This window comes from Felis catus, chromosome B1, assembly GCF_018350175.1.
Source record: "Felis catus isolate Fca126 chromosome B1, F.catus_Fca126_mat1.0, whole genome shotgun sequence".
NCBI classification, from domain to species: Eukaryota; Metazoa; Chordata; class Mammalia; order Carnivora; family Felidae; genus Felis; species Felis catus.
Window position 1 is genome coordinate 73,302,006 of NC_058371.1, and position 19,113 is coordinate 73,321,118.

At 40.2% G+C, this 19,113-nt stretch overlaps 1 protein-coding gene and 1 long non-coding RNA gene across 2 annotated transcripts in view; one reads left to right on the forward strand and one right to left on the reverse strand.

Annotated features, from left to right (window-relative positions):
• DCHS2 (dachsous cadherin-related 2) overlaps window positions 1-19,113 on the forward strand; it is a 242,762-nt gene that overhangs the window by 206,881 nt on the left and 16,768 nt on the right. The window contains exons 14-16 of the mRNA XM_023252753.2: window positions 2,125-2,238; window positions 12,804-13,015; window positions 17,414-17,565. Of these exons, the coding sequence (XP_023108521.2) occupies window positions 2,125-2,238; window positions 12,804-13,015; window positions 17,414-17,565 (478 nt within the window). The remainder of the gene's footprint in view (window positions 1-2,124; window positions 2,239-12,803; window positions 13,016-17,413; window positions 17,566-19,113) is intronic.
• LOC109498924 lies at window positions 10,614-11,396 on the reverse strand. The gene is made up of 3 exons (XR_002155962.3): window positions 11,340-11,396; window positions 11,151-11,267; window positions 10,614-10,939 (listed from the first exon to the last, which is right to left on the reverse strand). It is a non-coding gene; the product is annotated as an uncharacterized LOC109498924 (long non-coding RNA).

Sequence of the window (19,113 nt, forward strand, 5' to 3'; positions counted from 1 at the left end):
CTTCCTCTGTCTCTTCTATTACCTCCTTTCTTCCCATACTTTTGGGGCACCTGTTATGTACAAAGGGACAAACTTTTAATATAGGGAAGAATATGATTGATTCTCGAAAAGGCATGCTATGCGTAAGAAAACAGCCCCTCTGATTTTCAAGTATATGAAACTTCAGAGGCAAGACTTATCTGGAGTTGCAGAAATATATGGAACACAAATATGCAGGAAACCTCCTGTGCGCTCACAGAATTAAGTCCAATTTGGTGGAAAGATAAGATTGGTCTTCGAGTGTGTTAAGTGCAAGTCCCTGGATGAAAAAGAAGTACCAGTCTGGGTGCCAGAAGGGCTGATAACAAAAAGGAGAGACTTGTCTTCTCTATCAGGGATGGTAAATGAGCAGGCTCAGAATTGTAGTCAGGCCACAGCTGTGTTTTGTTCGACCCATGTGATGGCTTATGTTTTTCCCCTAAATTAAATTATGTTCTGACATTTATGAATTGGGAGATTTCACATGAAAACAAATATGAATTTTTGAGCTTCTCTTGACCAGAATTTAAAACTTCCTAAAGCCTGTTTTCTCTTCCCTACTGGCAGCAATGAGTTGAAGCTGAGTGCCTCAGGGGCATCAGACAGTCTCTTGCTTTTTCCACCCATCTGTCTTCTTCATTTGCCCATGCTCTTGCTTTTACCGAAGGCATCTGAGTTAATGATCCCTGCTGTGTGCTCCTCTCTGACACCACGTCAGCACCTGTGTTCTTCTCAAATGTTCCCTTTCAGTTTTCTTCTTGTGCCAATAAGCACGAGAAGACTCACATCGTCAGACATCAGGGAAATTAAAATTAAAACCACAATGAGATACTACCACACGTCCATTAGAATGACTAAAATTAAGAAGACCAGTGGATATGGAGCACCTAGAATTCTCATATGTTGCTAGCAGGAACGTAAAATGGTATAGTATCACTTTGGAAAATAGTTGGACAGTTTTTTATAAAGTTAAACATACACTCACCGTATGTGTTTACCCATGAGGAATGAAAACATATGTCCACACAAACACTGTTACATGGATGTTTATAGCAGCTGTGTTCATAATAGCCTCAAACTAAAAACAATCCAAATGTCCATATATAGAAAAATGTATCAACACATAGTGGTATGTCCATTCAGTAGAATATACTCTACAGCAAAAATGGAATGAACTCTTAATATTTGATTCTCCAAAAATAATGCCAATCAAAAGAAGACAGATACTGTATAAGTTGTATGTGTATGAAATTTTAGAAGCAAAACAAAGTAATAGTAAATCAGTGATTGTCTAGCACCAGAAGTAATAGGAAACTGGCTACAGAAAGTCACAAGGGAATTTTTTGGAGTGATAGAAATACTCTACATCTTGATCATGATGGTCGTTACACAGGTGCATATAGTTGTTCAAACACACATAAGAGTATACTTAAGATGTGTGTATATTGTTGTATGTAAATGTTACCTTAATAAAGTTGATTAAATAAAAAATAATTATAAAAAAACTAAAAAGATGGGCAATTAAAAGAGGAGGACAGATGGACAACCTGGAGAGGAAGTAAAGCAGAAACAGCAAAGGGCATGAGATATTACACATGAAGACAGCAAAGTGCTGACTTGGGGCCCAAATGGATTCTTGAGAACCTTCCAGTGAAATCCCAGTTCTAATCACATCGTTGCCTCCCTCAGTGCTTGCTAATTCTTCCTTCATGCTGATAATCAGTCTGTTCCTATCATTTGAAATGTCATACGTCTGCCTTCCCCGCTAAAAAAGTGTTTTCTGTCACATTACCTTGTTTATTCTTCCAGGGAACTTAGCACATCAGAAATCGACTTTGATTATGTATTCGTTTAATGGTTTATTGTCTGTCTCCTTCCGTTAGCTCATCACCATGAGATTGAGATCTTTTCTAACTTACTACTCTGTCTCTAGCACCTGGCATGGGATCTAGCTTATTGAAGACTCTCAATGACTAATCATCGAATGAAGGAACAAATGAAAATGTAGTAAGCAAATAATAAGTACCCAGTGTTTGCTCTGGTTTTTCCCTGAAATTTTCTTTTCCTAAAGTTTTTTCTTTTTTTTTTCCAACCTACTTTTTGCAGGTACTTCTATTGTCACTGTAAAAGCGGTTGCTCCTGACCCAATACAAGACAGCATTAAATATTCAATTTTTAGTGGAAACGAAGATGGGGTTTTTTCCCTATGCTCCAACTCAGGTAATCCTTCTGTTTCCTGTAATAACTTTATTTCCTGCTCCATTTAATGTTACTAGTAAGAAATACTTCTGCAAAGGAAACTCAAAATTTGAAAGGTAGAAACATGAGAGGAATATATTTGAAAAGGTAAACAAGAAACAAATTTTTTATGGTAGCTGATGAGAAATGGTGAGAAATCAAGACCACTTCTTTATTTACATGTACTTGCTAAGAATCCTGTTCTTCACGTTTCCAAATTAGGCAGTATCTAGCCTACCCTTTGAGTTTTCGAAGACAAATTGGTTTCTACTTATAACTGTCTCATCTATTTGGGGCAGTGGGAGATATAGTAGGGAGACCGTCAATATTGAGTTTGAATTGAAAATAACCACACATGTCTAGCCATAGGGCATTTTCACCATGAGATTCTTCTTAATGCGCCACTGAATGTCAACAATGCAACAAAAAAGGACAGCTGGAAAGGTTTCTGTGTGGTGGTAAAGAAATTACTTCCAAATACAGCATGTATTAAATTTAGCTTTAATAAGACCATTATTGTGTTTTAAATGAATACCAATTGATTATTTGAAACATACTTTTTGACCAACAACTAGATACATATCTACTGCTGCATTGTCAAACCTCAAGAAGAATGTTTTTAATAATTTCTATATTACCATACAACTGCTTTATTTAATCTGTACTACATGCACATGGGAAGAATTGAGAAGGGGGTAATTTCTTAAGCAAATGCCTTCTCGTCCTGGGGAGTGTTACGACTTTTTAGTCCACACCACCTTTGGTTGGCAGCCTTTCTGAGGTAGCTCTTCATCTCTTCACCCCAACGTCTGGTTCAAGGGTGGTGCAGGAAGCACCTTGTCTGTTGACAGGAGGGTCATTTGCGAACATCACAAAGCCTTAATCTTCTAGTAGTCCGGGTATCTTAAGTTCCGGGAAAGGATCATAGAATGTTTAGGCATAAGGCCAGTAGCCGAGACTGCGCATTTCCCCAGGCTACCCACATCCTTCTGCCACGTCACCCTTAACATGACCCCGGCATGGCCCTATTTTTTCTAGAGTCTCTCGTCAAAATTCAGGTAAAATATGCCTACAGTCAGTCCAAAGAGGTCATCCACAGATAACTCTTTGCTTTTCAATTAAATATTTGTTTATGTTGAAATTTATTTCAAAATTTTACTGTGAAACAGCTACAAGATGATATGCTAAGACATATAAAACTATTTAATGGGCATGTACTTGCCACCTATCTCCAGAGAGGAGACATTAGTAGAACCTCAGGAAGCCCTCTTGTGTCCCTTCCCTCTCACATCTCTCTTCCTTTATCTGAGTTAGTCTGTAGCCAATAATCTGAATTTGGTATTGATCACTGCCTTTTTTTCATTATAATTTTCCCACTGTCTTTGAATTCCTAAACAATGTATTATTTCATTTTACCTTGCTTGAAACATCACAACAGAATCATGCTAACGTACTCTCTTCTATGACTTGATTTCTTTTGCTCAACATTTTTACTGTGACTTATAGTGCATAAACCATTATGCACACATTAATGAGGAGCAGCAAAGAATAAGTAGCAGCCGAGATCATAAACTAGAGCACAACCATCGTTGGTGCTCCCTCTGAGCCCTTTTCTGATTGCATCCTTTCTCTCTACTGCTCCAGGCTGACTAATGTCCCAACTTCAGGGATAATCACTCCCTCGTGACTTACAGGAAATGCACTTCTATACAATAAAGCTGTTTAAGGTTGCTTATTTTTGAATTTTATATAAATGGATTCATAGTCTATGTATTTTATTGAAATTTGATTCCTTTTATTCAAAATTAGAATCCTTCTTGTTAATGTGTGCAGATGGGTTTCTTTCATTTTCATTTCTTTGTGGCTTTCAGTTGTCAGTCTATGTCACAACTTATTTATCCATTCCACTGCTGATGGACAGGGAGGTTTTCCTGTGTGGGGATACAATAACAAGCGCTCTTAGGAGAAACCTTGTACGTGTCTTCTGGCACATATGTAAAGAGTTCTCTAGGCCCTGGAGTATAGGCTGGGCATGTACATCAGAGGATGCATATGTTCGGCATTACAGATAGTGCCAAATTGTTCTACAAACTGCTTTGTCCCACTTCACGTGCCACCAGCACTGAATGGGGGCCATCGCGGTTGTTTGCGTCCTACTTTCTTACGCCAATCTGGCAGGTGCGAAGTGGTATCTCACTGGGGTTGTAATTTGCATTTCTGTATTACTGATGAATCTGAGCATTTTCTATAGTTTATTGGCCATTCCTATTTTCTCCCATATGAAAAATGCAGACTGATACACTTTGCTATTTTTCTACTGGGTTGTTTATGTTTCTCTTTCTGAAGCCAACGGACTTTTAACATATTTTATTAGCATTTGTCCTTTGCTTTTTTTAAATGTTTGTTTATTTTGAGAGAGAGTGAGCAGGGAAGAAGGGCAGGGAGAAAGGGAGACAGAGAATCCCAAGCAGGCTCCACGCTGTCAGCACAGGAACCGTGAAATCATGACCTGAGCCAAAATCAAGAGTCAGACACTTAACCAACTGAGCCACCCAGGCGCCCCCTTTGTCTGTTTTTTTTTTCTTTTGAAAATTTTTATTTTGTGACTTGTCTTTCACTCTCTTACTGGCACATTTTTATTTTAGTTAGAATTAATCAGCCTTTTACTTTATGATTTTCCCGTTTTGTAGGTGAAGAGACTCTTCCCTATCCTGAGATCATGAATATATTGTTACATTGTCTTTTAAGCTTTTTATAGTTTTCCTGTTTCATGTTTACATGTGTAGTGCATCTAGAATGGAGTTTCATGTTTTGCATGAGTTAGGGATAACTTTCCTTTTTCTTTTTCTTCTTTTTTAAAAAGAGGATTACCAGTTATCCCAATGGCAAAACCCTCACGGTCATGTTATTTTCCCATGACCCTTTAGAGGCTCCTTGACTCCTTTGCATTCATCTCCTTTTCTATCCACACAGCACTACCACACTCCCTTAATCACGTAGGCTTTCTAATCAGTTTTCATACCAAGGAAGCAGCCCCATCCTCCTGTTCTTCAGGAGTATATTAGATGTTATTGGCCCTTTGCTTTAATATAAATCATTGTACCCACTTGCCAAGTTTTCACACACACACACACACACACACACACACACACAGCCTATTGGGATTTTTTTTTTCCGAGAAAAGAAGATTTATTCATAAGTCTTTGGGTGATAGAACATCTATCCACACCTTTCATGCATTTAGCCCATGTAATCATGGCATGCATATTTAATTTCAGGTGGAACCTCACCCTAATTAACAAAGAAAATGCCCAAAACAGTTGCATAGCCCCAATCTAGAATTAAGTAATTAAGTTATCAGGCCAAAGTATCCTCCTCACAAAGCCCTGTATAGCTATGTAGGATAGTTAATAATCATCTACCAAAACTTCTCTTTTTTTAAAACTGTGGTAAACTCTTTTTTAACTCTATTTTTCTCTCTTTTAGCAAAATTTTAAGTGTGCAATACAGTATTGCTAACTATTGGGGCAGTGTTGTCTCTCAGATTTCTAGAACTTAGGCATCTTGCATAACTAAAACTTTATACCCCCTGAACAGCAACTCCCCATTGCCCCTCCCCCATGGCAGCTGGCTGCCACAATTCTACTCCTTGCCCCTAGGAATTTGACTATTTTAGATACCTCATATAAGTGGAATCATGCAATATTTGTCTTTCTGTGACTTAACCTAATTCCACAGGGTTCGTCCATGTTGTCACATATGGCGGGATTTTCTTCTTTGTTAAGACTGAATAATGTGCCATTGTATGTATAGACTACATTTTCTTTATTCACTCATCCATCAACAGACATTTAGGTTCCTAGAATTTTTTTATTGGAATTGTATCAGTTCTAAATATCAGTTTGGGGAAAACTAATATCTTTATGGTATTGTCTTCTAATTCAGGGATGATATATAAAATCACATCCATTTATTCCTTAGTATATTTCAATGCAGGTTTACATTTTTTATACCAGGCATGAATGGTTCTTGTTAGATTTAGTCTAAATACTTTATACTTTTTCTTGCTAAAGTAAATGGAAAAAATGATTTTTATGACAGTGCTGTTAGGTATACTTCAAATTGGCTTTTACATTTTAATTTAGTACCTAGAAAACCTGTAAAGTCTTATTGGTTCTAATATTTTTCTGAACATTCAAAATATACAATCATTACCTGAAAATGACCATTTCCCCCTGTGTTTGTTGGAGTTATATAGCTATCTTCTAACATTAACCAATATCCTGCTCCTGAATAATACAAGAGACTTAGAATTCTTTATCTCCAAATATCCCTGTTTCAATTTATAAATTTCTGTGGGTTATAATTTTAGTTCTTTCAAATTAGACATGATGAATATTTTTAAAAAAAAATTTTTTTTTCAACGTTTTTTATTTATTTTTGGGACAGAGAGAAACAGAACATGAATGGGGGAGGGGCAGAGAGAGAGGGAGACACAGCATCGGCAACAGGCTCTAGGCTCCAGGCTCCGAGCCATCAGCCCAGAGCCCGACGCGGGGCTCGAACTCACGGACCGCGAGATCGTGACCTGGCTGAAGTCGGACGCTTAACCGACTGCGCCACCCAGGCGCCCCGACATGATGAATATTTTTAAACAGATTTATCTGCTTCTTTGCTAACTGTTCTTTCTTACATCTCAGACTTTCTTCTGCTTTCATCTTCTTTCTGCCTAAACTTCATCCTGTAGTGAGAGTCTGTCATAGTAAACTTCTTCAGATTTTGGTTGTCTAAAAATGTCTTTGTTTAATTCTTGTTTTCCAAAGATATTTTTGCTGGTCTAAGTTCACAGTTATTTTCTCTCATCACATTTAAGATATTATCCTATTGTCTTTTGGTTTCTAATTGTTGCCTTAAGAAGTCAGCTGTTGATCTAAATATCACTTATTTGTATCTTTTTGGGGGGAACTCTGGTTGGACAAGTATTGAGCCAGACACTCTCTCCTACATTTATCTTTCATATTTTTATCTCCTTGCCCCTTTGTCTTCAATCTAGGGAACTGTATTTTTTATTTCCAGAAGTTCCCTTTGGTTCTTTGTCAACAATTCCCGGTCTTGTAAAAAATATAATATCTCTTTTTGGGGTGCCCGGGTGGCTCAGTCAGTTGGGCATCCGACTTCAGCTAAGGTCATGATCTCACGGTTTGTGGGTTCAAGCCCCACATCAGGCTCTGTGTTGACAGCTCAGAGCCTAGAGCCTGCTTCAGATTCTGTGTCTCCTTCTTTGCCCCTCCCCCACTTGTGCTCTGTCTCTGTCTCTCAAAAATAAATAAATGTGAAAAAAAAAATTTTTAAGTAATCTCTTTCTTAAAAATCGAAGTATAGTTAACACACGGTGTTACCTCAGTTTCAAGTACAACATAGTGATTTGACAAGCCTATAGGTTATATACTTCACTCACCGCAAGTGTAACTGCCCTCTGTCACCATACACTGCTATTACAATATTATTGACTATATTCCCTATGCGGTACCTTTCATCCCTGTGATTTATCCATTCCATAATTGGAAACCTGTAAGAAAGTAGTCTCGTATTCCTTGCTCATGTTTCAAAGCTTTTAAAAATGTATTTAAACATATGTGAAAGACACATTCTGTGTCCAATAATTCCAGCATCTTAAATCTTTGATGATTTATTCATATTTCTGTGGATTTGCTACCTTTCACTCATGGTACTTTATTTCTCTGTGATTTTTGTACTCATTAACTATGAGCTGCTCATTATCCTTGAAACTTTTTCTTGGAGGGTTCTTTGCAGACCAGATTGAATTCATGCCCTTGAGAGGGGATTTGTTTTCCTTCTGCAAATTGCCCGGGTACATCATTAGGCAAAGAGTAGCCTAAATTTAATTATTGAAGGTTTTTACAAATATATAGCTGTGAACGTGTGGCTACCATAAATTGTGTTTAAGTTAATGAATTCACAGCAGAAACTTTTTCTCCCTCCCAACCAACACCAAGGTCAAGAAAAACAGGTTTCTGTGCATCAGTTCTTCACTTGTTTTTGTCTTTTATTTTTTTTTTAATTTTTTTTTTAACGTTTATTTATTTTTGGGACAGAGAGAGACAGAGCATGAACGGGGGAGGGGCAGAGAGAGAGGGAGACACAGAATCGGAAACAGGCTCCAGGCTCTGAGCCATCAGCCCAGAGCCTGACGCGGGGCTCGAACTCCCGGACCGCGAGATCGTGACCTGGCTGAAGTCGGATGCTTAACCGACTGCGCCACCCAGGCGCCCCTGTTTTTGTCTTTTAAATATTGATCATTCCCCTGAGGTATAGGTAGCCTTTGAGTTTACAGCTTTATTCCAGGTTTCCCACTAGACTCTTCACCTTTTGGGTTCAGGCCTCTTCCCTTGCTTTTCTACCCTGTGGGACTATCAGAGATGAATCTCAAGGAAGAAGGTTGGAGACTTTTCGAATCAAAATGGGATTTTAGTGCTTGCTTAACTCCATGGATTACTGTTTTCAGTTATTTTTTTTTTGTCCTCTGAGGATTCCTTTCTGCTATACCAACTCAACAATTCATTTCAATACACACACACACACACACACACACACTTCATCAAGCATTTTAGTTGTTTTTATTATGAGGTCTTCCAAACTGCTGTCAAGAAACTTTTTAAAAAACCTTTTACTATATTAAATTCATCTTTCATGCCACCTTCATCGCATAATCTTCAAACTTGTATGTAAAGGTCCCTAATGTAGCTTTTATAATAAATATGTATTTTTAAATAAGTGGGTTTTTTTTTAAAAGTTTTTTTTTTTTTTTCAACGTTTTATTTTTATTTTTGGGACAGAGAGAGACAGAGCATGAACGGGGGAGGGGCAGAGAGAGAGGGAGACACAGAATCGGAAACAGGCTCCAGGCTCCGAGCCATCAGCCCAGAGCCCGACGCGGGGCTCAAACTCACGGACCGCGAGATCGTGACCTGGTTGAAGTCGGACGCTTAACCGACTGCGCCACCCAGGCGCCCCATAAGTGGGTTTTTAAAAAAATTTTTTTAATGTTTATTTATTTTTGAGAGAGAAAGAGACAGAATGCTCTGGGTTAGGGGCAGAGAGAGAGGAAGACACAGAATCCGAAGCAGACTCCAGGCTCCAAGCTGTCAGCACAGAGCCCAATGCAGGGCTCGAACCCATGAGCTGTGAGATCATGACCTGAGCCAAAGTCAGACACTCAACCGACTGAGCCACCCAGGCGCCCCTATGATATATATGTATTTTAAGCCATTATACCAGTTAAAATAGAAAACTGGTGTGTATGAAAAATCAGTAAAGTTCTCTAAGGTTATGATTACTCTTCTTAAAGATAAAAATGTGAGAAATCCATTTTATTAGTTACTGATTTAATAAGTTACGATAACATGGATCTCTGATGAGAACTGTTTTCTGTTTGTGCCAGTGTTTTCCCTCTTTTGTAGTCACAAACCAAAGGTTTACTTTTATATTCAAACTCCTTGTCACTTTAGCTTAAAAACATCTACTCACTGTCCAAACCAGAAAGAATTTTGAAGTTTTACTAACGTTATGTATGTAAATAACAAATGGTAGTATTCAACCATGATTTGGTAGATTAACATAAAACAAAATGATCAAATTTGCAATGTTTTGAGGATGCAGTTTTAGCAGGAGATAGTTTAAAAGCTTTTGGACAACATAAATATTTATCACATTCTGCTTTGGGTATATACATATGCACATGCACAGTTTGTAATGGATTGAAGTCACCTGATTATGCTCTTGAGCATTTAGCATTTGAAGAATCTAAATCTCGTTTTGATGTGTATTTTATAACTTGGGCAAAAGCTCCATGTGTACATATATCGGAAAGAAAATGTTACTGCAGTTTCATTCTCACGTTGTTATATCTCTGGCACAGTAACACGTAAGAATGAACACAAAGTTGGTATTCACAAGGCTTTTACTGTAAGGAAAACGTGGACTACTGCCCGTAATGAGAGCTCAGTCGTTCTCGCATCTCACTGGTGACAGTAAATCCTCGATATCTCTGAGAAGAATATACACATATCATCCAAGGCAAAGGCGGGTCTAGTAGGTGTGCCAGCCCTGAGTCATCTGACAGACGGGTTGTTGTCTTTCCTACTTACACAACGTTCACAGCATATGCCAATTATTATGCCAAAAATAAAAACCGAGCAAGGAAAGCATTAGAACTGCAGATCCATTCCAAGTGCAAAATTCCAATTATCAAAGCCTAGACACAAGCGTTTTATTAAAAAATCCACTTTGATCTGCGCTATAATTGGCACACTTTCTACTAAGTGACACTGGCAATATAGTGTTGCATTTCTATTTTATTTTTCTTTTGCTAACAGTAACAGAACATGATAGCAAGCTAAGTGCTCTGCTTGGTGGAGACAGAGTGCTGGAAGAGTGCTTTGGGCCTACCTCAGTCTAGGGTTCCTTGGCCATTTGGGGCTGTGGGCTCAGCCCTTGTTCCACAGTTTCTGAAGACCAGCTTCTTTCATCATCAGCTCATCAAAATGCATCTTTATGATTTTTCCAGCTGCCAACAGTCACATCTACCCTAAATTTTCCGTCAGGGGTGTTGGTAACATCAGATGGTGGTTTGTAAATGTAGTTTGGTTTTCTGAATTGATAACTGGTGACAATAAATAAAAGTGAGTTTGTGAAATTTCAACTTTTGTAGTGTAGTGAGTTACTCTTATAGAATATACTTAATTTTTCTTAATAACAGAATAAAAGCTATAAAACTCCCCCCCCCCCCAAAACAACAACAACAAAAAACCTCTCAATACCAAAGTTAGGATATGAGAGCAAGGTATGATTCCCATTAACATCCAGGTAAGTACCTAAGAGCCTGACGTTTTCTTGGGCTAGGCTGGTTGTCTAGGGAAACTGGTTCCAATAGAACAGGAAGAACTGTGGCTTCCAGGCCATATTTCCAGAAACAGTACAGGTTCTTTCACCTGAAGATCAAACTTCAATTAGTCCATGGCTATTAAATGTTTTCTTTCTAAATTTAGAGCTTTTATAGATACCTGTCTACACCTGATGATGGTGGGGATGAGAAACATGGGTAGGACACTGCAATCTATATCATGTTCCTGCAAAGGAACATTCTAAATATGCATTCTATTCTTTCTCCCAGCAATCCTATAAAGTCATTATTAATATCCTCATTTTCTAGAAAAGGAAACCCAGCTCCATGGAACCTGAATAACTTACTGGTGGTAGAGCCAGGTAATTTACCTAAACTAAATAGCCAGGGCTAGGATTTATGCTTGGTTTCAGGTGTCTCAAACTCCAAATCTGTGCTCATTCAATGAATCTCCATTTGGTGGAATTTCTGACAGTAAGAACTAAGTAAATTATGATACTAAGATAACAATAGTAATAAATTCAGTAAGAAATTTGACAGTAAAAAGGGAGAAAAAACAGAGCAGAAAGTAGAGAAGGAAATTATATTGGGGGGGGACGTTTTCTTAAATTGGGGGAGAAACTTGTACAAGGTATAAGCCTCAAGAGTCAGTTTCCCTAACCTGGTTAGGGTTAATGTGTATTATTGAGTGCCTTCGGTAGGCCAGACCCTGAGCTAAGTAGGTACTGGGGATATGACGGTCGGTGCAAGAGATAGGCAGCCATCCGTACCTTTGTGAGCTTCTAAACCAAGAGGAGTAACCAGACTGGAATAGGTGAGTACAGTAAATGCAGAAACTTTGTGAGAGTCTGTTGCAGGCTGACCATAGTGATGGTACATACAGAGGTGGCTGATCTGGAAAGATCCATGAGGAAGCACAGAAGTGGGGACCACGCCAGGCAGATGGAAAAGCATGCATGGCGACTCTGAAATGAGAATTTGAGGAACAGAACATTTATGAGAGTTGTGAGCAGAGCAGAGAGAGTAAAGTGGGGACTGGCACAAAGGAGACTCCTTAGGCAGGAAAGTCCTGAGCAAGTTGACCCTGTGGTGGTTAAAAATGCTGAGCTCTATCATAATCATTGTGGAAAAGCATGGAAGGGATTTATGTGGAACAATGACAGTGTCCATTTGTATTATTCAGTTCAGAATGGGAACTGGATTAACAGAGACCAGGTGAGTGATCTCACAGGACCCCTAAAGCAGAGGACAAGATGGAAAATACCGGTGGCTTGGAGGAAGGCAGCAACAGCGAAGATGGAGGGTGGATTGAAAAGACATTTGAAAGGTCAACTTTGCAGACATGGTGATGGACTAAATATGGAGAGAGAAGGGTGATTTAAGAGACAGCTCCCACATTTCAGCTATTTCATACTTTCTTTCCCTCCTCATGTCTGAACCTTGCAAATACCAGCACATTCTCAACGTTGTTCACAATGACCCCAGTCGGGAGAGAAGGGAGGCTGGCCAATGGGAGACTTTCAGGGACAGGTGATGGTGCAAGCGTTTGAGTCAAAGGTGATTTGGAACTTCTTAAATAATTAACTACAACATCATTTTTTTTTCTCCCTCGGAATAAAAATAGGAGAACTCACTGTGAAAGAACCCAAGTTTCTGGATTTTGAAGTCAGAAATGAAGTACAACTCATCATTTTAGCAGAAAGTAGGGGGCATAGGGCCTTCAGCAAAGTAGCAGTCTTGATACAAGATGTGAATGATAATTTACCGTGCTTTGAGCAGAGCGTGTACCAAGTATCAGTGCCTGAAGGCCAGTTCTACAATGCTCGCATCATACAGGTAACAGAAATGCGTTTTGTGGATGTGTGAGTGTGTGGGGATTGTTACCAGTATACATCAAAATATCTAAAGCTTTTTCTAGGACATAAATGAAATGTTTCCAGGGCATATAAAATGTGTGATGAACTGGATGACAGCTTAGGTTGAAGGAAGTCTGAGCTTAGAGTTTCTGAGTTCACGTTTCTTCCTCTCTTCATCCCGTGCTCAGTTAGTACCCACCTGCTGTCCCTAGGGACTCTGTCCAGCACCAGCAGGGAGTATACAGGGGCACAAAAACAGCTCATCTTGCCATGTGTACAATTTAGTGGGGAAGTCAGAAAAGTAAGTATATAATTTAAAGGCATGTTATTAATGTTAAATAGAAGTGCCTATTTAATGTCATGAGAGCAAAGAGGAGACACAAACTCTTCCTGGAGAAACAGCATAAAGCTTCACAGACGGATGATATTTACACTTGGTCTTCAAGGGTGAGCAGGTACTCGCCAGGGGGAGCTGCAGCCAGAGGAACGTGCACCGGGGCACAGACGCATGGGAGAGCTCCCTGGGTTCAAAATTTGCGGACATTTTATGTGAAAGGCATAGATCTGCTGTTTCCAGCCTAATGCCATCTCAGAGAAAAGGGCCAGGCCATGAAAAAGATCATCTGTTGTTAAGGTAGTCTTGTTCAGGCTCTAAAACCCACTCATCCTTGATAGTCTCTCTTCCTACTTTGGGACTAGTACCCAGTTTTACCTTTCCCATCACAGTTGAATTGCTGTTTTATACTCAAGAACTTGGACATTTGGAAATGCACAACCCTGTGGGAACCCGCACGGGAAATCAGTATAAAAACCCCCTTCCTGGCAAAGTCAGCGGCATACCAGGGCCTCCCCTTTGGCCTTTGTAACCTCTCTACTGTGATCCGGCCTCTAGTGATGATCACACTCCTTTCTCTCTAGGTGGATGGGGTCAAGAGGCTAGATGACAGGTTAGTACACTTGGTGGACAAGACCTCCCACAATGCTCTGCTGTGCAGCTACCCTCACCTGCATATGGAGAGATGCCTTTGTTTGACTTCCAGTTCAGTTCCAGATACACATGTGCCCCTCTGTTGGTGCAGACAAGACCAGTGCAGTCTCAGGAGTCTTGGAGTCTTAGCTGCATGCCCCAGGATTTCCTCTGCTCTTTTTGCAGATTTCTTTTGTGTGACAGCAGCCTGATGGGTGCAGTCGCCAGCCTGTCCCACAAGTGCTGTGTCTTTACTTCGGCTTCAGCCATGACTGAGATGTTGAAGAAGAAAGCAAGGGCATTCACTTTTCCAATCTGTATCACCCTGCGCAGTGATGCCTGTTTAGCGGGGATGACAGACGCCTCCAGAGCCACTGTGTGGCCTGCTTTGTCACAGAGGGCCCCTGCCCTGGGATGCTGATGCCTTGCACTTCTTTGTCATGCATCCTGACTTGGATAGAGCTAGACTGCTCAGTGTGGAATACAAGAAGGTGAAGACACTGTTAAAGCCCAGGTACAACAAGTGAGTGAGAGCCTGACCCACCAGTGCGTCAGATTAGGTCAAACTTCAAGAAGGCTGAGTCAGGGACAGATACAATGAACTTTGTTCTTCATATTTTAGGTCATTTGACTCTCTCAGGAAGCCAGACCTGCCATCTCCCTGTGTTTCTGTTCAGAGAAATAACGTAGAAGGCTCTGGAGTTATAGTACTTGTGGTAGTTCTTGCTTTTGCCGGCACACTGTGCAGACTTTCCACTTTTGGTTATAGCCCCACAAACTTACCTTAGGAACTGCCCATCCCCCATCCGATGCAGTCTTGGTGAGATTGTCAGCCAAGGTAGTGACTTGTCCCCTGTCCCTGTCCCCGGTCAAAGGTGTTGTCATCTGCCTCAGTCTCATACAGACTTTCTCTCCCTAGAATTTGAATCTTGAGTGGTAAGACACCAGCACAGAGGCACAGGAGAGCTGACTTACCTTGGTGGAAACAGTTCAAAGCTGTGCCTCCAGAGTGGCCCAGGTTCTTGGCCTTCACCCGGACACTATCTTCCTTTTTTTTTTTAATGGACTTTTTAAATTTTTATTTCTATTTGAAAGAGAGAGAGAGAGAGAGAGAGCACATGATTGGTGGAGGGGAGCAGATAGAGAGAATCTTAAGCAGGCTCCATGCTTAGCATGGAGCCTGACATCGGGCTCAATCCCATGACCCTGGGGTCATGACTTGAGCCAAAATCAAGAGTTGGATGCTTAAGTGACTGAGCCACCCAGGTGCCCCGGATACTATCTTTTTTTTTTTTTAATGTTTATTTATTTTAGAGACAGAGAGAGGACAAGTGGGGGAAGGGCAGAGAGAGAGGGAGACACAGAATCTGAAGCAGGCTCCAGGCTCTGAGCTGTCAGCCCAGAGTCCGACACGGGGCTTGAACCCACGAACCGTAAGATTATGACCTGAGCCAAAGTCGGACACTTAACTGACTGAGCCACCCAGGCACCTCAGAACGCCGTCTTTCGGATCCATTTCTACTGGCTAAGTTAGCCCTGGCAGATATGTACTGCTGGCATCCTAAAACCCTAACTGATACACCTCCTGGGAGACCTACTCTCTGTAACACTTCAAGCACTCAGGGGACACGATGGGTTTTATTCTACCCAGATGCATATGAGTTTCTTTTCCTGGTGATCTCGAAGGAACTGTGTATTGCTGCCTTTCCTTACTGAGTAGCTAACTTGGGTGCCCTCCTGATGAGGTCCTCGATGTCCCACTTGGGCTACTCAGGATCCCCTGAGATGTGGCAACAGTGTGAAGGATAGATTGAGAGGGGACGGAGTTAGAAGCAAACGCCCATCAGGACAGCAGTCACCCAGGAGAGAGATGATGGGGATGTGAGGTGCAGTCAGGCCAAAGCTGAGGGACACAGAGGATAAAAATAAGTAGGAAAAATTGTTAATTAATCAGTAAATTTATTCTTAAACAAGATCTCGAATTCACTAATAGAATTAGTTTTGTGATTAAAATGTAATGCAGACTAAATAATATATTTCCATGGAGAATGATGCAAAACTTCTGTTTCATCCTCAATATTACTTTGATAATTTACTGAATAAATGATCAGGATCTAAATTTGCTAGCATGAAATCTAGGCTGTTTCATTAATTAAAAGTCCTTCTAAAATGAGACTTTCAATAAAATATGAAAAAATCCACATATGGCCTATTTTACAGGCAATACTTTAAGCAGGAAAAACAGCAAATGAACGACTACCATTCACTATGCAGAGGTTTCTTCCATTTTCTGGTACTGGCATAAATCTAAATATAGTACTGGAAACCGTCTATTCAAGCAAATTAGATTTCTTTTCAAGTACAGTACCTTGTTTTATCATACTTTATTGTACTTCACAGGTACTGTAATTTTTTTTTTTTTTTTTTTTTTTACCAACTGAAAGTTTATGGCAGCCTGCATCAAGCAAGTCTATTGCCACCATTTTTCCATCACGTTATGTCACAGTTTGGTAATTCCTGCAATATTCACACTTTTTCGTTATTACTATATCTGCTATGGTGATAGCGATCAGTGGTTTCTTGAGATGGAATCCCTACCTGGTGAACGTGCTGTGAAGACTGCTGGAATGACAACAAAGGATTTAGAATATTCCAGAAACTGAGTTGAAAAAGCAGGGGCAAGGTTTGGGATGACTGGCTCCCATTTTGAAAGAAGTTCTCCCGTGGGTAAAATGCTATCAAACAGCATCACACGCTACAGAGAAATCATTCACGAAAGGAAGAGTCAATGGATGTGGCAAACTTCATTGTCGTCTTATTTTAAGAAATTGCCACAGCCACCCCAGCCTTTGCCAACCAGCACCCTGGTCAGTTGGCAGCCATCAACACAGAGGCAAGACTCACTGAAAGTTCAAATGATGGTTAGCATTTTTTAGCAACAAAGTATTTTTAAATGAAGATATGCACATTGTTTCTTTAGATACAATGCTATGGCACACTTAATAGACTACAGTAGAGTGTAAACATAACTTTTATATGCACTGGCAACAAAAAATTCATTTTCCTTGCTTCATTACAATATTTGTTTTATTTGTGGTCTGGAACTGAACCCGCAATAACTCTGAGGTATCCCTGTATTTTTTCCTCTTGCCTAAAATTATAGTTCAAAACATGTGCTACTCCCACTGAAAGTTATTTGGAAATCCTTTGAATGAGCATGCAGAATAATTTTCTCACCCATTTCCTACTGTATTATAAATGTAAGCTTCAGCCATTTGTTGCTAGTCCTTTGATCGTTGTTTTTAGAGCGTGTTTGACAATTCATAATTATTTCACAGTGTATTTGAAAAACAGCCTAAACCCATATTGCAGATTACACTCTTATCTAATGGAAGAGTTGCTTCCTCACAGGTTTTTGCTACCGACCTGGACAGTGGATTGAATGGCCTCATTGAGTACTCTATTCTCTCTGGGAACCAAGGGGATGCCTTCCACATGGACGTGCTGAGTGGTGTAGTGACAGCAAATGCGATTCTAGATTATGAGTTCACCAATTCCTACAGGTCTGTCCCAGACTCAGGTCCATTTTGCTCATTTATTCTGCTTGTTGCTGACAAAATTGTTGCTTTGGCCATGACTTCCTGTTATGTAAGTTTAAGTTGTAAAACATGTTCCCCTTTGATCCAACTTATGATCACCCTTGCGATACACTGAAGGAGTCTTAGAAAGTATTTGCTATTTGGAAAAGGTGATTACACTGGAAGAACTTTAGGGTCCCCTGTAGTTCTGAGCTTTTATGAATGTTGGATGCCATTAAGTACTAAATGAGAGACCTTAAAAAAGACAGTATTTGTGAAATGCCTACTGAATTATAGAGTGCTCTATAATTGTTATTGTTTTTTAAAATAGTGAAGACTGAATGACATTTCTTTTTTTAATTCTTTTTTCTTAAAGTTTGTTTCTGAGAAAGAGAGAGAGAGAGGCAGAGAGAGAGAGAGAGAGAGAGAGAGAGAGAGAGAGAGAATATGAAAGGCAGGAAGAGAGGGAGACAGAGAATCTGAAACAGGCTCCAGGCTCTGACCTGTCAGCACAGAGCCAGATGCAGGGCTCAAACCCACAAACCTCGAGATCATGACCTGAGCCAAAGTCAGATGTTTAACAGACTGAGCCACCCAGGCACCCCTCTCTTTTTAAGTCTGTACTCAGTTTTGTGTATGAAAGTACAACCCTGTCATCGGGTCCTTGTGGCAGTACTGTATCCTCATAGAAATGATCTTGTGAAGCATACATTCAACATTAAATATATTTTGTCTAGAGTTCAAGGTACACAGAATTATGCAGAATCCTATAAAAGAGAATACTAGTGTTGTGGGTCTTCTAGTTATTTTCAAAAGTCAGTGCTACAAAAGTCTAGCTATACCTGCAGATATAGTTATGGCATCACAGTCTATAAAAGAAAAAGGAAAAGACTCTAAGAAATGCAAAATGTCCAAGTATGGGGATTGCCTCAAGAATGATGGCCCAGCCTCGCACGCGATTTGACAGGCGAACATGCTTTCTCTGTAAGTGCCAATAAGGAGCGAGCCATAGGATATATGAGTGAGTGGGAGAAATCAGGTGCACGCTGGGGCTTATTCTGCAGGCCTGAGCCAACGCACACGCATCTACTCTACTTTGGGAAGAAAACATAGGAAACTTAACCTTGTTTGTCTCTGGAGAAGTGGTCATGGGGGAAAGCTGGGGTCAGAGGCTTGGCTTTCTCATTGTGCATTTCAGGGTGCTTTATATTCATATATTTCGTACATTCTTCTGAAAGGCCTCACACATACAGCGTTTCCTTCAGAGTCCCCTCCCGAGGAAGCTAAGGACCATTTTCTCATTCACAGGGTAAGACAGCAGACACACGGTGGCTTGCTGAGGGCCACAGAACCACTTGATGATCAAACATAGGCTCACGTCCAAGTGTTCTGATTTTGACTCACGCTGTTTCCACTGTACGGCCTACAGAGCAGACCTTCTACGCAGGGGAAAAACAGGCATATGAAAGACCTGAGTGCCAATGTTCTCCTAGGCCAGACTACTTTCATGTTTTATGAAGAAAGTGCAGTAGA